The 20,083-nt window shown below is 40.0% G+C and overlaps 1 protein-coding gene across 1 annotated transcript in view; it reads left to right on the top strand.

The window, feature by feature from the left end:
* The window catches only part of LOC136678656 (dual specificity calcium/calmodulin-dependent 3',5'-cyclic nucleotide phosphodiesterase 1C-like), a 71,705-nt gene extending 55,187 nt beyond the window's left edge, over window positions 1–16,518 (top strand). Inside the window, exons 6-18 of the mRNA XM_066656743.1 lie at window positions 1,713–1,779; window positions 2,465–2,581; window positions 2,672–2,812; window positions 5,834–5,934; window positions 6,435–6,563; window positions 6,960–7,061; window positions 7,618–7,738; window positions 10,567–10,648; window positions 11,244–11,364; window positions 12,643–12,815; window positions 13,176–13,400; window positions 14,342–14,404; window positions 15,675–16,518. Of these exons, the coding sequence (XP_066512840.1) occupies window positions 1,713–1,779; window positions 2,465–2,581; window positions 2,672–2,812; window positions 5,834–5,934; window positions 6,435–6,563; window positions 6,960–7,061; window positions 7,618–7,738; window positions 10,567–10,648; window positions 11,244–11,364; window positions 12,643–12,815; window positions 13,176–13,400; window positions 14,342–14,404; window positions 15,675–15,691 (1,459 nt within the window). The 3' untranslated portion in view covers window positions 15,692–16,518. The remainder of the gene's footprint in view (window positions 1–1,712; window positions 1,780–2,464; window positions 2,582–2,671; window positions 2,813–5,833; window positions 5,935–6,434; window positions 6,564–6,959; window positions 7,062–7,617; window positions 7,739–10,566; window positions 10,649–11,243; window positions 11,365–12,642; window positions 12,816–13,175; window positions 13,401–14,341; window positions 14,405–15,674) is intronic.
* The last annotated feature ends 3,565 nt before the right edge of the window (window positions 16,519–20,083 follow it).

The raw sequence follows: 20,083 nt of genomic DNA on the forward strand, positions 1-20,083 counted from the left end.
TTCTCTCTCACTGTTTCTCTCTCAATCCCTCCTGCCTCAATGTTTTCCCCCTTTTTTACTCTTTCTCTTCTTTCACTCTCTCTATTTCTGTCTCCTCTCCACCCCCTCCTCTCTCTGTTTACTATATCACATCAGACAGCATCATTTGTTTATGTTCTAATGTTTTTTTCCTTATGCTGCATGAATGAATTATAGTGACAGAGAGCAGAGTATAAGCACTTAAGTGCCCTAACAGGAATCAAATTGTGTCCTGGCTGGCTGCTTGTTTAATTTACTCATGGAGAGCCAAACATGGGTTTTAAAAAAAAAATTCTAAAAAAAAAAAAAAAAAGCTGGGATAGCAGTTAAAAAAAATACAGAAGTGTGCAGCAAAATGACAAGTTAGTCAATATTTCACATTAAGAAGACATTGTTTTTGTTCCAGTATTGATTGTCTCATTCTGAAAACGATGCCTACAACATATTCCAAGAAATATTCAGGGCAGGGATTTAAGAATACTTTTAGCCTTTCTAAAGGGTGATGTAATCATAAACTGATAAAAGCTGCATTCAGGAAAGGACTAGTCCTTCATGTGCAGGTCTGATTTGAGGCTCACCATTTTTCACAACCCTAACTGAATGCCTGTGACCTTCAAACCCTCAGAAGACACTGCATTAAAAACCAGCATACTTCTGTAATGAATATCACCAAATAGTGCAGGACCAGGTCTGTCTGAATTTATTAAAATCATGATTTAAACTGGGGTTCATAGTAGGGTCCGTCTTAAAAGTATGTTGTCATTTGGAAGAGCAATGCTCTTCATGGTCAGAATTCTACAGGGTGGGCCATTTATATGGATACACCTTATTAAAATGGGAATGGTTGGTGATATTAACTTCCTGTTTGTGGCGCATTAGTATATGGGAGGGGGGAAACTTTTCAAGATGGTGGTCATTTTGAAGTCGGCCATTATGGGTCACGTGACTCATCAAACTAATTGGGAATTTCACAAGAAAAACAAAGGTGTCAATGCAACCCTCTTCTCCCACTCTTCACACACTGATAGCAACACTGCAGGAGAAACACCGCAGGCTTCCAGTATCGGTCGTTTCAGGTGCTGCACATCTTGATGATATGGTGTGGTATATGGGGTACAAACATAGTGGGGCCATTCTTCATCAGTGGAAACCTCAAGGCCACTGGATATGCGAAATTGCTACATGATGATGTGTTTTCTTCTTTATGCACTGAAGCTGGCACATTCCCTGAGTTTTTTCAGCAAGATGGTGCACCACCACATTATGGGTGTCAGGTCCGAGCATTCCTAGATGAACAGTTTCCTGGAAAGTGGATTGTTCGTCGTGGGCCAGTTGTTATGTTAAAACCAAGCACATCATTGTTTTTCTTGTGAAATTCCCAATAAGTTTGATGTGTCACATGACCCTCTTCCCGTTGAAAAAACAAAAGTTGGATCCAAAATGGCCGACTTCAAAATGGCCGCCATGGTCACCACCCATCTTGAAAAGTTTCCCCCCTCCCATACACTAATGTGCCACAAACAGGAAGTTAATATCACCAACCATTCCCATTTTATTAAGGTGTAACCTTATAAATGATCCACCCTGTATTCATTTGGCTCCTAAAGGGGATTTTATGGGGGTAATTAGGTGTTGAAGTGCTCTTGGTTTCATTAGAATTACACTGACTTAATGTTTTTATCTGCTTTGAAAAGAATGTACCGCCGGACCTCCAACATGGTGGGCCTGAGCTACCCAGCGTCCGTCATTACAGTGCTTAAGGTGAGAAGCTGGCTGATCACTGGAGGTGGGCTCTAACCAGTTCCATGTGCTTACAGAAACTTTCAAGAGCTCTGGACAAATGACGTAGTGTTATAGCATGGTAATGGCATTGGTATGCAAATTATTGTTCAACATAGTAGCAGGGAGGAAAAATAAGTGCCTTAACCTTTGCACAGGCCATATTTTTTCGTATTAATTATCATAAATAAATTAAAAATACAATATTAATGACACTTAAACACATGTATTCATCAAGCAGTACTTTAGAACAACATCCCGTGGGCCTCATGGAGATCTGTGATTAATTCTGTAAACAAAATATGTGAGTGATTCGTGCATGACTGATTAAAATATACTATTACTGTAACAAATAGAAAAGAAGAGTAGAGTAATGTAAAAGTAAAGCAGGGAAAACCCTTTGGTTTTATGATGGTTTCAGGAAAGTGAATTGAAAGCAGATATTTGCAGCTTGTTTTCTATCTCCAACATGTGACTCAAACATGGACATGTTACATTCAGTAACCGTTTTGGTGTTTAATCAGTTCAGCTCCTGAAGTTTTAACCAATGAAAGAGCTGTTATTATTTTACTGAAGTAACAACACTGTTTGGTTTGTCTACACTACCCAGTTGTTCTTATTATCATTTTCTGGCCTTACCTTGCTGTTTTCTGTGGGGGGTTTTCAGCACATAGACAAATGGACGTTTGATGTGTTTGCTTTGAATGAATCAAGCGGGGACCATGCACTGAAATTCATCTTCTATGAGCTCCTGACCAGATATGACCTCATCAGCAGATTCAAGGTGAATACATTTATGTATTACTCACTCTTCATGCTCTAGGCTGTGTGTGTGTATGTTACTGATATGATTTTGTTTTTCTGTCTGATACAGATACCCATCTCAGCTTTAGTGTCGTTTGTGGAGGCTCTGGAGGTGGGCTACAGCAAACACAAAAACCCCTACCACAACCTCATTCATGCTGCTGACGTCACCCAGACTGTTCACTACCTGCTGCTGAAGACCGGCATGGTGGTAGGTTCTGTCACACACCCACACACAAAAACACACTCTCATACCAACTCTAAAGTTACAAATGAGTTATTACTTCTCACAAATTTTAAAGCCATTACTTCACGTGTTATAATTGCATGCAAAAGTATGGTCACCCCTAGTCAACACGCTGATGACATTTTAAGTAAAAATAAGAAACACAAACAGAGAACACAATTCTGAATCAGTACTTTTTCTTCCTAATTTTAACAGTTTGGGGACAAAAAACAAACAAAAAAACTATTTTTCATTTATGGAAACAAGCATAATATTTAAAATTGTTCCGCTGCGAATATGGAAACATTTATTCCCCTCAAAGAGAGTAGATAAAAGTAAAAACACACGTGCCTTCATGCATATATATGTATATATACATACACACCCACAGTGTGTGGGGCCAGGGAAGGCTAAAGTGGGCCTGTTTCAGATTAGGATTTTGGAAAGCGTTTACAGTAGGTTTTAATGCAGATTCACTGGGGGTCCTTCAAGGACAAACCTTCTGAAGGCCATCTGTGCCCAGTTGATATAGTCAGTGTATTATGTCTCTCTTTCTTCCATAACCACATCACAGTAGGCCTTTGTTTATAAAAAGTGGGAACCCACCCATTTCTCATAATTTAATATTTTAATGCATAAGCTGTCACTTGTGCACAGGAGCTACTGGTCACAATGTCTGTAACACGTATGTAATTATTGTATAGTCTCTCAAAGCTGTCCATGAACTATATGTCATCACTGTTAGAACAAATCCTTGTATTTTAATTTTTGTTTAAAAGTGTTTGAAGTATTTTCTTTGTATTGTGTAAAAATGACTTAATTTTTGTGTTTGTTTGTTTACTTTTCTTTCTTTTCTGTTTGGAAGACGCAAGGTTTTTAAGAGTATTTGTCATTATGTTGTGCCCAGCAAAAAAAATGTAAACTGAGCACTTAACACTGCAGAGAAAACTACATGCAGTGAAAATGTGCAGTTGTGAGTCCAGAAAGCAGAATTGCAAAGTTGCTAATCATAACTTTATGCAAATGCTGGGCTTTATATGAACACTCACAGTAAATGCTGTTGATACACAATAATTATATGGTCATATTCAGCTTATTACAGCTGTGTTTTTGGCCTTCATTTCTAAACACTCTGCAGTATTTATTAGTCTTAGCTAATGACCCATTAGATTTATGAGTGTCCATTATCATCCTGAAGCCAGTGGGGCTCCTGGTGAATTGTAGGACTGTGTGTTAGAGCCCCGCCCACGTCTTTTTTGGGCACTTAATCAGTGTAATCATTTTACTCTGACAGCCTGTCAACAGACCACGTTCTCCGGGCAGTGCTTTCTGTGTAACGTCATTATACAGAGCCCAGAAGAGTGGTCATTCATCTCTCTCTGAACAACACACACACACACACATGTACACACATACACAGGCCTCAAGCCTGCTTGGAGTCAACAGGTCATTCATTAAGAGGTAGAGTGGATTAGCCTTTTTAATAATTCTCCCTAGTGCCCACCCCTTCGTTCAATCAATTGCCTTCAGACTTGAGTCATTTGCAAAAATAAGAGACCATCCTTCACCTGAATAACAGTTATCCCAGACCTTGTGTGATCATATGTCTCAGTTGAACATCTTGGTTTACCAACACGAGTCCCGTCATTCACCGCAGCATCATGAGTTTGTTCCAGAAGTCCAACTCCATGTGGAGGGCCCACTCTATGGAGCATAAACTGGTTCATTCAGGGGCTACAAAGCAATTTGTTTCTTCATCTTGTGTGAGTTGCTGTTTATAGTAACTTTGTGTTACTTTTTGGTTGGAATAATGACTGATTGTGGCAAACTAACTGTAAAGTATTTCTATAACAAAAGGTTTCCTTCTGTACTTTGGGACTGGCCTCTATTTTAGCCTACATTATGAATGCAGGACCTGGATTCTAACAATCTTATCATTAGCCTGTAAATAATAGAGAATGGAGCTGTGTTCAGCTACACGGAGAAGGCTATAGTCACGACTCAGGATAAATGTGCCTATGGGCTGCAATTTTACAAAGTCAGATTGGCTGGCGAAGCCACTTCACCGTGTTATTAACTTTAGCATGAAACCTAGGCAGGATACACAGGCCTAGCTTACTTATTAGAGCAGTCACGATGCAGATTGAAAAATCCATCAGGATGTGTTCGAGAGCTCAAAAACTCGGTCCACAGCATTTGGACTTTACTGTGTCTTTGGGTTTAGCTTCAGAAGTCATTTTCCTCCTCCTATTTGATCAGATTATTTGCTTGGGTTTAATTTAGTGCCATTTTCTTCTGTCGCTTTCTTTCTGTCGTTTTTTTTCTCCTTTTTTGCAGTTCCTCTATAACTGCAAATGTGTCTCTGAGGGTCACAACTTTATTTGTCTTTAACTTCTAGTTTCCTTTTAATAATGTGAGTTCTGAATGTTGGAGTTGTGTTTATGCAGTATGTAAAGAACGGAATCTAACAAATTGAAAGATATTCGAGGTTTAGACAGTCATTTTTCACTGTAAAGTTCATAAAAATATAAAAGGTGGTTGTACAAAACTTTATGCCTTCGTTTATTGTTGTTTTTTTTGTAGTTAATTTGGTTAATTGTTCTATTCTCAACCATCTCCTCTCATTTTGTCTCTCCCCGTCTCATCTCTTATTTTCTCTACTCTGTTTATATTGGGTCTGGTTTTGTCTCGCCTCTTCTTTTCTCACCTTGTCTCTTTTCTACCTTTTAAATTTTTTCTTTTCTCCTCTATCTCTTCTTTTTGTGACTTATCTATTAATTTCTCCACTTCTTGACTTGTCTCTTCTTGTCTCAATTTGTATTGACTATTCTCATCTCACCTCATCTCATCTCATCTCATCTCATCTCATCTATTCTCTTCTTTTCTCACCTTGTCTCTTCACTCCCTGGCTTTTCACATCTTGTTTCATTTCTCCTTTGTCTTATGAGCCCATTATGTTTCTCCTGTATTTTTTCATATTTTTCTGTTGTTATCTTCTCCTCTCAGCACTGGATGACGGAGTTGGAGATATTTGCGATGATCTACGCTGCAGCAGTTCATGATTATGAACACACAGGAACAACAAACAACTTCCACATCCAGACCAGGTAAAGACCCCCAGCACTTAGGGCCATGAGGCACTGTGTCATCCATCAACTCTGATTCAGACCTAAAGACAGAACACAACACACTGAGAGCAGAATTAATGACAGTCAGCTGAACTGCAGGGAAAACAAGAGCGGGGAGAACTGTTGATGTGATTTTTCAATACGGAACTGACCAGAGGCCCAGAGTGGAATTAATTGCATAGACAGCTTTGAGAGAGAGAGAGAGAGAGAGAGAGAGAGAGAGAGAGAGAGAGAGAGAGAGAGAGTGTGCAGGAGAGACAGTGTACCCTTATTTTAGTCTTGTGCCTACTAATCTATTGCTAATTGCTGTTTGGTCTCTTGTCTGACTGAGTTGTCTGTAGCACTTATTAATGAATTTAATTAATTATTTTAATACAGATATAAAATAAATGTCACAATTAAATATTCCAGCTAGGAAAATTCTGACATCCCCAAACCTTTAGCTGTATAGTGTAATAGTGTCCATCTTTGCTGTCCAGGTCTGACATGGCAATCCTGTACAATGACCGCTCAGTGCTGGAGAGTCACCACGTGAGCGCAGCCTACCGACTCCTACAGGATGACGACGAGATGAACATCCTCTACAACCTCTCTAAAGATGACTGGAGGTACAACACCCCTCCTTTATTGTCCACTTCCTGTATCCATTACCTCTCTGCCTGATGCTGCACTGAGGGAATGACCATCGTCTCAGGTGGTGACATGAGGGAAAGAAGTAGTAGTTTTTACACTCCACATTTCCTTTAGCTTCCTGCTTGATATAAGGCTCTTTTGTAAGTTCTAGGTGTAACGAAAGGCTAGTTTGAATAGAGAACAGTGTCTGGATTTGATATCTGGTGTTTAGAAAAGTTTTGAACCACGTTAAGCTTAGATTTGTTAGTTTATGTATCCATTAAAACCAGCTAAACCTACAGAAATGGGCTTGCTAGCTAAAACAAAATATGACACATGTTAATCCAGTGAGGACGCTAGCTTTACATAAGGCGTTGTAAATATTTCTTCAGGGAGTTCAGGGCACTGGTGGTGGAGATGGTGTTGGCCACAGACATGTCCTGCCATTTCCAGCAGGTCAAAGCCATGAAGAACTTCCTACAGCAGCCAGAGGGGTGAGAAACACTGCATTATCTTCGTCTCTTATTTCTTTTATCTACTGCTGTTTTATGTTTTTTTTTTTTATCTCTTCTTTATCCTCTTTTCTTCTCATTCTTTTCTTGCCTTCTTTGTAACATCTTCTGTTTTTTTCCTTTACTTTTCATCTTTTTTGTAATCATCACATTATTTTTCTCAGAAAAACAGCATAATGACTCTGTTGATTAGAAATACTAACCACTTCGCTAACGCCAGCAAAACACATAAAATATTAAATGGCAGGGAAAATAAGTAGTTGAATTAAATATTGATATTTCCTTCTCTGAAAGTCAGTTCTGTTTTAACAACAGCAAATAACGGGAGACAGCAGTGAAATGAGAAAAGCCAGAGGCCATAACACAGAGACATGTAACAAATGGGAGATGCAGCGTTGCGATTTCTGCGAGGAATGTTGTGCTGTTTTTCAATTACCTGTCAGAACGCAGGTTATTAGATCACAGATGTAAACAGGTGAGGAGGAAGGTGTGTATTGATTTATTTGGGACGTTGACGGTGTTTGTGTGGTGTTCACAGAATCGACAAACCCAAAGCTCTGTCTCTGCTGCTGCACACGGCGGACATCAGCCACCCGGCCAAGAACTGGGATCTCCACCACCGCTGGACCACCTCACTGCTCGAGGAGTTCTTCAGACAGGTGGGTTCTGGATGAAGTGGTTACAGATGATGAATGAATGATGCATTTTCTAATTTATTTATGCAATTGCTCTTAAAGTTCATGAAAGATGAACCGAAAGAACCAACATTTCTCACATGAACATGCACTAAAAACATGAACTGGGCGGCACAGTGGCACAGCAGGTAGGTGTCGCAGTCACACAGCTTCAGGGACCTGGAGGTTGTAGGTTCAAGTCCCGCTACGGGTGACTGTCTTTGAGGAGTTTGGTGTGTTCTCCCGTGTGGGTTTCCTCCGGGTGACTGTCTTTGAGGAGTTTGGTGTGTTCTCCCGTGTGGGTTTCCTCCGGGTGACTGTCTTTGAGGAGTTTGGTGTGTTCTCCCGCGTGGGTTTCCTCCGGGTGACTGTCTTTGAGGAGTGTCGTGTGTTCTTCCAGTGTCCGTGTAGGTTTCCTCCGGTTGTTCCTGTTTCCTCCCACGGTCTAAAAACACACGTTGGTAGGTGGATTGGCGACTCAAAAGTGTCGGTAGGTGTGAATGCGTGAGTATTTGTCACCCTGTGAAGCACTGGCACCCCCTCCAGGGTGTGTTCCTGCCTTGCAAGGCAAGTTCAAATCATATTAAATTTTTATCTAACACTCCAGCCAACTTTAGGACATGTTTCTCATGTGTCACACTTCTCAGACACAAGCAACAGAAAGTAAAAAAAAACAGCATGTAGACTGCAAAATATTATATAATATAAATACCCTAGCACTGGTGCAATGGTGTTACTATGAGTGTGATGAATGTGTGTGTGTGTGTGTGTGTGTGTGTGTGTGTGTGTTAATACAAGAAAGAGGGAAAAACCATGAGATAATCCCCCTCTCCATCTTTAATCCCATATATCCTCTCCTCTCTCTGTGCTCGACACACTCCTCCTCCACTCAGCGCTGCACCTGCACACGGATTACACAGGAATGTGGACCAGTGGCAAGAGGAATTTTGATTTTCAACATTAGTGCGCAGAGTGCTTACAGATTACAGATGACCAGATGACTTAGTGCTCTTAGATTTTCTTGCACTGCTGCAGTGGTTCCAAGAATGTTTCTCCAGTGCACACTTTTGTAGATGGGAATATTTTTTAATTTTGAAAAAGAATAGACAGAGTTTCAAAATATCTGTTGTGTGTTGTTTTGTTTCCACTCAAACAGAGGCCTACGGAGTCAGGGACATGAGGCATCAAGAGAGGCCCAATCAGACATTACGTGTCTGCTGTCTACAGTCATATGCAAATGATTAGTCATGTCAGGCGCAGTGGTGTTGTGATGGCAACAGTTTGAAAAGAATTTGTGGTGCTTCACGTGTCTCAGAAGCATGTGCCTTCACTCTCACAGCTTGATGATGTGTGATTCTGAAGAGTTTCACAGCAAACAAAGAACTGGTAATGAATCCATCTAGAGGAAAACTATATAAAAAAGTGTAGTTAGTACCATTTTTATTGGAATTATTCTGCTGTCAGAGATCTTCCAGGCATCCAGGCCGGCTCTAAGCGAGCAGCAGCAAAGAGCTGAAAAAATCTGCAAGCATTCACTGATGCCACATTTCAGTTTCAGTTCCCACTTGTTTATGAGTCTTACAGATATGATCAGAATGGTTAAGCCCATTAACCCAGTATGTTAAAAGCACTGTGTCCAAACACTCAGGACCCACACATGAGTGCAGAGAATCCAACCTGCCTCTCTTAGGGCCTTGATTAGGTTTTTGAAAATTATTGCTGCTTAAAATATGTTGTAGTGTGAGACAGAGCGCTGTTCTGAGGGTGTCAAGCAATGTCCACATCAGCAGAGGCTAACAGTCATATCAGAAACCTCACTTGTGATCGCGCTGTGTGTGTGTGTGTGTGTGTGTGTGTTTGTCTGTTGAGGGTTTGTGGCTTTTACCGCTCACAAAAAGTGAAACTCTCTCTGCTTCTACACTTTTTTTCAGTGGTCTCTCTGACTGTGCAGCGAAGAGCTTGGTGAAAGGAGAGACAGCAAAATGAATGTGTGTTTGTTGTGTGTTCAGTGCTTCAGGTGGTATATGAGTGTATGCAGTAAGGGGAAATTTATATATATGATAAATTCCCCGTGTATAAGTCTACTCCAAAACGTGTACATACTCATTAGCATTAATATATATATATATAATTGTTTTTATGAAAATAATTTGATAAACAAAAAAGTATGTGAACACCACAAATAATTTGTTGGGGTCCTGAATATTAAGAAATATATGTGTGTGTGTGTGTAATAATGTAAATGTAGAATTACATACTATACTTACATGTTAGGTGCACCTAATAAACTGGACAGTGTGTGTGTGTGTGTGTGAGTGTGTGTGTTAAATGGAAAAAGGAACAGAAAGACACACACACACACAAAAAAAAGTGATAACATTATGTATGTCAGAGAGAATGAGAGTGAGAGAAGCTGTTTGCATGTGTCAGCTTCACCACAGGCCTGGTGTTACTGAGAAATGTGTAGAGCAAATATTAATGAGTACAGGTTTCCACAGATCTTAAAGAGCAAGGCCTTTACCCTCTAAAGCGAAGGCAAAATGCAGCCTTTTTTACTTTTAATTGGCTATCCTCCTTTAATAACAAGAGTTCTCAATGCTTTAGCATGTGCCCATAGCCATTTGTAATTAGCATAGTTGCTAACATGAATAGGAGTTATTCCTGTAACGCTGTCACCATAGCACTGCATGCTGTGGAGCGAATACAAAATGTAAATGCAGAGTTAGAGTTGATTATATTGAGGCCATGTTGTTTTATATTATTCAGAATCAGTGAGCTACATTGTACTTTATCTTATTTTTCTTTGTATCCAGGGTGACAAGGAGGCAGAGCTTGGACTGCCTTTCTCTCCACTGTGTGACCGCAAGTCCACCATGGTGGCCCAGTCCCAGATTGGTGAGTAACATAAACACAAACACCTTCCGCTGCAGTCAGCCTTTTACTGCACATTTCAGGTCACACGCAACCCATGACATAATTTCAATCCCTCTGCCTCATCCATTTTCAGGTAGGTGACTGAAAAATATATATATATATTGTATTTCTACACTCTCATAGCAGCTAGGTGTGGCCATCCTCTGGGGGTCCTGAACATTGAAGAATAGGGTGAAAGAGGGCATACCAAGTATGCAGAGCAACAATCTGCAACTGTAAATCTACTCAGTGTTCCAGTATGGTCTGTAGAGCTGAGAGAATGGAAAGTGAGTTTAGAGAAAAGCAGGTGGCCAAAATGTTCTAATATGAATGTGTATATATTTTTATGCACTGTACCATTCAAAATCATTATTTGGGATCACCACTCAGCTGTTCATGGAATCAACATTATCAGTAATACAATCATTTGTCCATATGGTGTGTGGGTGTATGGTTGGAGAAATGTCCAAGAATTTATATGACTAATTACACAGAGCCTCAACAGAAAACTGTAGTTTAGATAATGTCTTTAGGTAAAGCACTGAGCACTGAAGATTTGTCATGTGTTTATGTCCAGGCTTCATCGACTTCATCGTCCTCCCCACCTTCAGCGTTCTTACGGACATGACAGAGAAGATTGTGACCCCTCTGATCGATGAGGCAACCAGCTCTGGCCTGGCTGGTTTCCGCAGGTCAAGGTCAGGAGCTCTGACCCCTCTCACCTAAATTACTGACTTTACAGAGAGGGCCATTCCACTGGTTTATGTTACAGGTCATCAGATACGGTGGCTTGAACCCCAGAGCGCATAATTGAATCTGTTCAGCCATCAGCGAGACAGCTTCCGATCCAGCGTCATTAATGCATCTCTGCTAATGCACGTTTCACTGCAGAGCACTTTCACTTTGAATGACACAATCACAGCAATCTGGATGCAACCGAACCAGCGGCTAATCACAAAAGACTAGCCCAGTCGGACAAGGGCAGGGAGTGACCACTTGCTGATTTCCCGCAGCTCCCACTGGACTTGCAATACAGCATATTGCTGATTAAACAATGGGGCTGGCACACCTAATCACTCTCCTAATTCAGACAGTGGCTGGCTGTGACGTAAAACTGTACTTTGGCAAAAAATCCAATTTACATAATAATCCAGATCAGCAGCAAGCCATAACTATTAGAACTAGGTTTTCAGTCAGAGTGAAAAAAAATAACAGAACAAAATCCCCTCTGCAATAATGCTAATTTTTCCTACTAGATTTATGTTATTATGCTAGTGCTAAGCTAATGGTGGGGATTAATAACATTTTAACAATAATATCATAACCACCTTGGAAAGAACATATTACAAATAGGTAAACCTTTTATTTGAAGCTTAAAACCCTGACCTTGTGCGTATCGGTTTTGTAGAGAGTCTCTCAGTAATGAGGCCTGGCAATGGATTGAATCCTGGTTTACTACCAGTCTGTCAGTCAGTAACATATCAAGGACTTTCAGAAGGACTTTCCAATATGTGTCCCATCCATTAGGATGATTGGTTAATTCCTCTAACACTTCCTGACTATGTTGATAGTTAATTTAACATGAAAGGCCTTCAGTGCAGCTCCTGAAGGCCTCATTATTGGAAGAGCTACCTTGGCTGTGTGTACCTAAACATAGCGAAGAATCCAAACCGTCAATATAAACTAATTGTTATTTTACTCATACTAGGGCTGCTAATTAATACATAATTTAACCATGTGCAAAATTATATTTTTTATTGTCTAGCCTTATTCATTCCTTTAGTAGGTGCCCTTTGAAAACTTTACATTTTAAAAATGGCAGCTGCTTATTAGAAGGAATATTTTGGAGAAATTTGACCAAACCTTTCACTCACATTTTAAAGGGCAGCAGATGATTACAAATCCATCAAATAATTAAAAAGAAAAATGAATTTGTTTCTCACATTGATAATACGCTCTTGGTTGTGTTCCTGTAGCCTGAGCAACATTTCTGCAGAAGGGAAGCGGGGAAGTGTGAACAGTGCAGTCTCAGAGTCTAGTGCCGTACACAGCTGCTCCCTGCTGGCCGTCGACCTCAAGCACTTCAAGGCCCTCTGGAGCGAGCAGGTCTACCAAAACCGAGAGAGGTGGAAGGCTCGTGCTGACAAAGGTGGGACATCATATTTAAAGTAATGCCTCACAAGTATAGGATGCAGGAGTCCCTGAGGACCAATTAGAGTACTGTATAAAAGCTGCATAGTGCAAGCCATATAGAGAACCCCCACAATAATCACACGAAAATACATCAGCAGTCAACAACTTGTTCCTGGCGGTTAATTCAGACTCAGAACTAAAAAACAAATAACATTTCTGTTGCTTTGCTAATACGTTATTACTTATATATCTGGCCCAAAAATAGATAACACTTTTTACACTTACAGTTATGGTTTATGACGACAGTTTTAATTATATTATAGAAGGAGGCTTATGGTAGAACTAAATGGCTCTGTTCCCCCTCATGACTGACCAGAGATGGAGGAGAAGGCCAAGCGAGAGGCTGAGGAGAAGGCTCAGCTGGAGGGAGCTACAGCAAACACAGAGGAACAAACAGAGCCAGAGACACAGCACCCGGAACCAAAGAGTAAACGGTCGGGACAGGATGACCCAGAGCCTGGGGGGGTGAGCGGACCCCCAGAGGAAAGCCCACACGTTGGGATCTCGCAGAACAAAGAGGGCAAAAAAGAGCTGCATAATGGTAAACAGTCTTCATGTGAACAGACACAGAGGACAGTTTAATTAGCACTGATGTTACACATGGGTCCATTATGAGATTTAATTAAAAATCGGGGTCTTTTCATTTAAACGTGCGAATAATAGGCTTTAAAATTTAGAAAGAATGATGTTGCAAAAAGGGAACAAGAAATAGCTAGGATACTGCTCGAGGCTACAATTCAAAATTAGGTGAACACATGCTGTTGACAGTTTCCTTTATTATACTACGTCACCAACTACATGACACTTACATAAGCAGACATGAGTCTCTGTAAGCATTTAATGACTTATAATAATGGATTATTCTACTAGGCATCATGAATGTTTAAGGTGGCTTTTATCCGTTTGTGTCAGCTTGTGTAGAAAGGTCTACAAAGGTTTGTGTCTATTGTCATAGTGTCCATAGGTGATGTTAATTCTTATATATGATTCATTACAGTAGATTGTCTTGTCTGTTCTATATAAGCATCCTATAAGTTTGATTGCAGCTTTACTAGTTATTAAAAGTATAGTGTGTACAGTGTGTATTGAAAATGCCGCAGGTCATGGCAGAAAGTGTAATGGAAATTGGCATCGATTGGAAGTAAATTGTGTGCTAGAACAGAAACTCCAGCCAAGTTTGCTAACTCCTGTGAAAAAGTAATAACAAATATGTGCTTATATTTAATAGTACTTCCTGAAGCTTACATTTGCTGTAAAGGCCTCCACAATAGAGAGTCATTCTTCACAATGAGCCACAATCACAACAACCTAATTAAAGACAATTCAAACACAATAAATTAATTAAATAGACAGAGCAAAAACAGAGCCTGATCATGGTACTAAAGGACGATTTTTAAACACTGTTGAACTGTTTTAGTATGTTCATGAATTTAAAACAGTAATGAGGTAATGTTATGTTGTATTTTTTCTGTATAAAACCAGGGGAGGTAACAGATGAGCTGGGGTCTCCAGGGAGTGAGGAAGGCGGAGATAAAGCACTCGGAGGTAACACAACAAAACAAGCTTTTTTTTATCTATCACAACAATCCACTAAAGACAAAAGCTTATCTCATTTGCAAACTCCATACCTATAATCATAGGCCACTTTATTAGAAACCACAACCTTCTACACCAGTTCATGGCTGAGAAAACATACATCACACAAACGGATTACACTCAGTGATAACACACACCCCGAAAAACGTGCAGTAATCCCAGCGCCCCGGGAGCAGTTGGGTGTTAGATGCCTTGCACAAGGGCAACTCATTCATGGACGTTGAGGGTAGAGACAACATTGTTCCTCTAATCCACCCTCCTAAGTTTCCTGTTGGTGCAGGGGATGGACCTGGGCAACTTTAGGTCCCAAGTCTGCTTCTCTAAAACTTCAGTTTCATTTAAATAGCATTTTACAAAACAAATGTCTTCATAAAGCAGCTTTTCAGAGATCTGGGGCGAAGCCTCCTTTGAGAAGCCAAGGGCGACAATAGCAAGAAAAAACTCCCTCAGAAGGAAGAAAGCTTGAGATAAACCAAGACTCAAAAGGGGGAACAGAAAAATAAATAAATAAATAAATAAATAAGTCATAAAATACAATGGATCTGATTAAAAAAATGAAAAGCTGGGGTTAATGTGAAAACAAGACATGAGTTGTGAAGATGTGAATGAGTGCTGGACACAGTAAATTCACTAGTGTTAAATCAATACTATTAGTGTTAACACTGAAAGTGTTAAATTATTACACTCTCTGTGTTAATTTAACGATAATAGTGTTGATTTAACACTGGTGAATTTACTGTGCAGTCAGTGTTAATGGTGGGGATTAAAATGGATTAAGGTCTATTTGGGCTAAACAGTAAACAAGGACCGTCCCTAGACGTTTAAAATAGGTCTAAAAATAGTCACTCCGTCAGGGACATATTTTAAACGTCAATGGACGTATAAAATCCATCTTAATAAGTCAGTTAAGTGGTGGCTAATTAATAACGTTAATGTCAGTCAGAAATGCGTTTTAAACAAGTCAGTTAAGGAGCGCAAGGGGTGAAGCTGGCTCAGGCCACAGCTGCCTGTGAAAAAAGGCTTGGAGCTGTTTAAAAGAAAACAACGCTTGGAAATGTGCTTTTAATACAGTGAGAGGACGAACCTTCGCCCTTTTTTTGTCTGTCTGAATGAAATGATTAGACGGGGTTTTACAGTCCTGAACCCTATAATGAAAAGGAATCTCTTTATTTATATTCTTTAAATGACTGAACAGTCGGTTTCCTCTTGTTGTTTCCAGAGACGGAAGCGGACTAGCTCTGACGGTTGGAAACTGCACCAGTGCTGTGTCCTCCTGCTCCTCACCAGTGGGCAAAGGAACGGAACTGAAGCTTCATAGCGCCCTCTGCTGGACACAGCTCTTGCTTTACTCCGCTCACTTTCTGGCCTTCACTCTGTTGGAGGCCCTTTGCTTGCAGTCCGTCTCCAAAGTTTCTCTTCTCGGCAGATCCGTCCCGTGCTGCCCCCACCCCAGTGGAGAATGTGTGAGGAGGCTGGAGGCAGATGCCACATTGGTTTCTTTCTCACACTCGTCTATCCTTATCCAAACCTGGGGGTGTGGAAAGCAGAGCCTGGCTGTTTTGTGTTTCTGACCATCCTTTGCTCTTAGAGAAAAAAAATGAAACCTTTTTTGGGGGGATAAAAGTGTCTTCCTGTTTGTTAACACCTGGTAATTCTCCTTTCCCTCTGCTCCTTTTCTCATTCCTTCACTTATTCTTTCTTTCATTTGTGTCAGAGATTTTCGGAAGCAGAGGTCGCCTTCATGCTTTTATACACGTTTCTTTCTTTCTTTATTTATTTCTTGGCCTCAAACACAAAAATGCTGTTCCCCTTTCCGTCAGTTGCCTATATTGCGTGCCACAGATGAAGGGTTCTCTAAATGCACTGGAGCTGTATATTATTTGTATGCATTTATTAGGCAAATCTAAAGATGTCATTAATAAACTACACTTCTTACTGCCAGCTTCACATTTACCCCAAAGGGATGCAATTTGCAAAGTGCATGACACTTTAACTTGTCCAGTCCCAGCCACTGCAATGTGTTGTTAACTTTAAGGTTTACAAACCTCAAAACAAAAACAGCTGGGAAAATGGAATGTGAAAAACTATGAGTAAACTCAAAACCGGTGCAAAAAAAATGTTTTACCGATTTCCATATTTTTATACGTATTTTAAGAATCAAGGAATCTGAAGAGCTGTCTATGTATAAAAGCCAAGGCCAAAAACAATTGAATGTCCTTGACCTTTTATCCCTCTGATACCAGTGCATTAAAGACTGCCATATGGTGGATATCTGCACATGGTCTCGGGGATTACAAACCATCTTAACACTCCACAAATTGTGTTTCCAGAAATGCAAGTTAAGCCTGTACTATGCACAATGGACGCCGTATGTAAACAGCTTTCAGAAATGGACAAACATCGCTGGGCTCAAGCTTATCTGAAACTAGTCTCGCATTGCCTTTCGCCACTTGACGTGGCCAAGAAATGCCTGCTACGACAGGTAAAGGTCACAAGTCTATTTTGGCGTGACGTGTAGAAGGAGGCAGTCTTTATGATTCACATCGGACCAGTAGCAGAGCCGGTACAAAACAATACACGGAAGTACGTATACGCGGATGTACAGAGAGGCCAATCAGAATGGATCCTGAGAGTAAGGCCAATTTAACGCACTGAAAGTGTCAGACTCTCTGTCTACTTGTGGGCAGAGTGTCTGTGGCTGAGGCTAATCTGAAAATAATGGATTTTGTGTTCTCTGAGCCAAAGAGGAAAGGGATCTTCCAGATCAGCGTAAAGCTTTCAAAAGCTGCAGGCTATTTAATACCGGTCCAACAGAATTTACAAATCACTTCTGGTTTTTGTGAGCATTTTAAAAAAGCAAGCTGATTTTTGGATCTGAGGTTTGTAATCCTGCTAGCATTAAGCCCTAGCAGCAGCAGCTCCTAGTTTCGTTGTAATCTGTCGACCATAGTGCTCTCTTAGTGCAGACGGTCCAACTCAGTGCTTCAGTTGCAATTCCATGCTTGTTATTGTACTGCAAGGACTATAGCGAATAGGGTGTATACAATAACCCACTGGTTGTGTATATGTATTTTATATATGTATTTTATTGTATATTGAGACACCTGTGATTAGGCCTAAGCTTTTACACATGAGGGAATCTCTATGAAGTGGCAGTATTCCCAGATTAACCTGTAGATGTCAGCAGTCCCTCTTAGTTTGCCTGGATGTCGATGGACATGTTCTAAATTAGTTTCAATTGCAACGGCTTCTAAGATATTGTAACTCGCCTCGCTCGTCTGTGCTGCAGATGCCTTTAAAATTGGCCTCTTTCTGTTTATGGCATTGAGCAGGACTGAACAAAGATTTGCAGCAGAGGACAGACTGGCTGTTTCACAATAGAACACAAGGTAGGGACTTGCAGTCTTGGGAGCACCGTTCTTGATAAATTAGCGTACAGGAAATACCGTGCAAGAACAGAGAACACGCGTAGAAAAGTCTAAAATGGGCTGTAGTTCCCAAGGCTTCCACAGGAGGGCACGGGATCTAATACGGGACCAAATGACAGAACCGACTTCATATTGGGAGTTGCTTACTGCCTATTACTCACCTCACCATTTTAAAAAGTCGGATTTAGGTGCTCAGAGCTTAGAAACGTACAGTTGTTGACGTGACCAGCACCTTCTGACCCAGTGAACAAGGAACGTCCCTGGAATATAGGAAAATAGATCTAAAAGTAGTCTGTCCGTCAAGGACATATTTTAAACGTCAGTAGACGTCCAAAAGGCGTTTTATACAAGTAATGTATTTCGGGACCAATAAATAGCGTCAGTGGACGTCCAAAATACGTCTAATAGTCGTCTTTTCAATGTCTGTGTTTGGACGTCTTTTCAACTTTCATTTTCAACCTTAAGAGAACGTTGTTTAGACGGCAGTCATTACGTTATTTCAACATTGAAACAACGGCTAAATGTTTGCTGGGTGAGTTCTTGAGTTGTGTTCTCTAGGCCTAGGGGTAAATGAGGGTGCAGATTGTTACCAGTGTAAAGTTTTCAAAACAAAGGGTGTATTTAAATCAGTTTGAGATTTACACATCACTATTTTGTGTTTTCCACACACAAGAACGCATATTGAGAAACAGCCAGACTTGGTCACCCTGTGAAACAGGTAGCACCCGCAGATGGTGGTGTAGATCATTTGAATGCAGAATAAATAAATGTACATTTGAACCTTACCACTGTGCATGGTCGGCAATATTTACAATGCGACGAAGTGAACTCCAGTTTCTCCATCTGTTCTCTGAAATACCTCTTATTTCTACCTGTTCTCTCCTTTCTGGTCAAGTCCCTGGCCTTTCTCTTGTACAGATGATATTATGCATTTTAAAATCATAAACACAAGGTCATGTAAACACCGAGGGCCTGAATGCTGGCACGTCTGTGATTCGTGGTAATTTGTGGATAGTTTTTTTTTTTCCTGTATGTAGTTTTTCTTTTACAGCATTTAACTCCTATAATCATATCCACTGGGCCAGAATTAGCTTCTGTAAATAAAATGTATAGTTTCTTTAGTTGGGATATTATAATTTTTTTTTTGTATAATTCTGTCCAGTTGTAAACACATAATATTAAATAACGTATGTATATGTTTGCTTTTGTTTGAGTGAAGAGAACAAATCACAAGCACTTCACATGGACAGTGAAAGTGAATGAAACGTAATGAGATGATTTTACTGAAATATCTATACCATTTATATTATTTATAAATAAGGTTAGTAGGTTTGAGGGAGGTGTTATTCTGGGGACAGACTTTTATTATATTAAGTTAGAACTGTTTTTTTTTTATTTTCTTTCCTTTTTTTTATTTTATTGCGTGCCACACAATTTTAACATGTAATAATAAAACTGTATTATAAAATATTCGGGCTTGTGCAAGAAGAACCCCACCCCAGCCCTTCATTAACTTATTAAAAGTCATATGGTGACACAGCAAATAAAAAATAATAAATTAAAAATGGAGAAAAACGTACCAAATTATCTTAATTTACTAATATTACGCATCGATTTTATTTATATTTAAATTTAAATACCTAAACTTCTACATTTCCAAATAATTTAATGTACCTTAATAATACTTAATGCACTTTAATCTCAGAAAGTGTCCACTAGGGGGCGCTGAGTTACCAGCAGCTACAGATCAAGTTAAAATAATAATAATAATAAACAAAACTTCCGGAAATAAATCCCTCGTTATGGACACAGTTTGTACAAAGCAGAGATAACACTGCCCTCTCTAGCATTCTTCAGTTCTGCGGTTTAATGATGTTTTCATTTTTAATATTAATTAGTAATGGCTCTCTTTCCTTTCACTGTCCATCTGTTTGTGTTTGAGGTTTGTTCCTAAGCGTCCTGCACTGTAAATCTGCCTACATGTGACCACGCTAGGTTTAAAACATGGGACAGGTGAATGTTTGACCTTACATTTAAATGACGATTTGGAGTGTGTGTGTGTGTGTGTGTGTGTGTGTCTGTGTGAGAGAGAGAGAGTGTGTGTGTGTGTAAGCATGTGTGTATGATTGTGTATAGGTGTGTGTGTGCATGAGAGCTGATAATGTGCAATTCTAAACGCTGACACTGTGATGTGTGCTGT

This window comes from Hoplias malabaricus, chromosome Y, assembly GCF_029633855.1.
Source record: "Hoplias malabaricus isolate fHopMal1 chromosome Y, fHopMal1.hap1, whole genome shotgun sequence".
Lineage (NCBI taxonomy): Eukaryota > Metazoa > Chordata > Actinopteri > Characiformes > Erythrinidae > Hoplias > Hoplias malabaricus.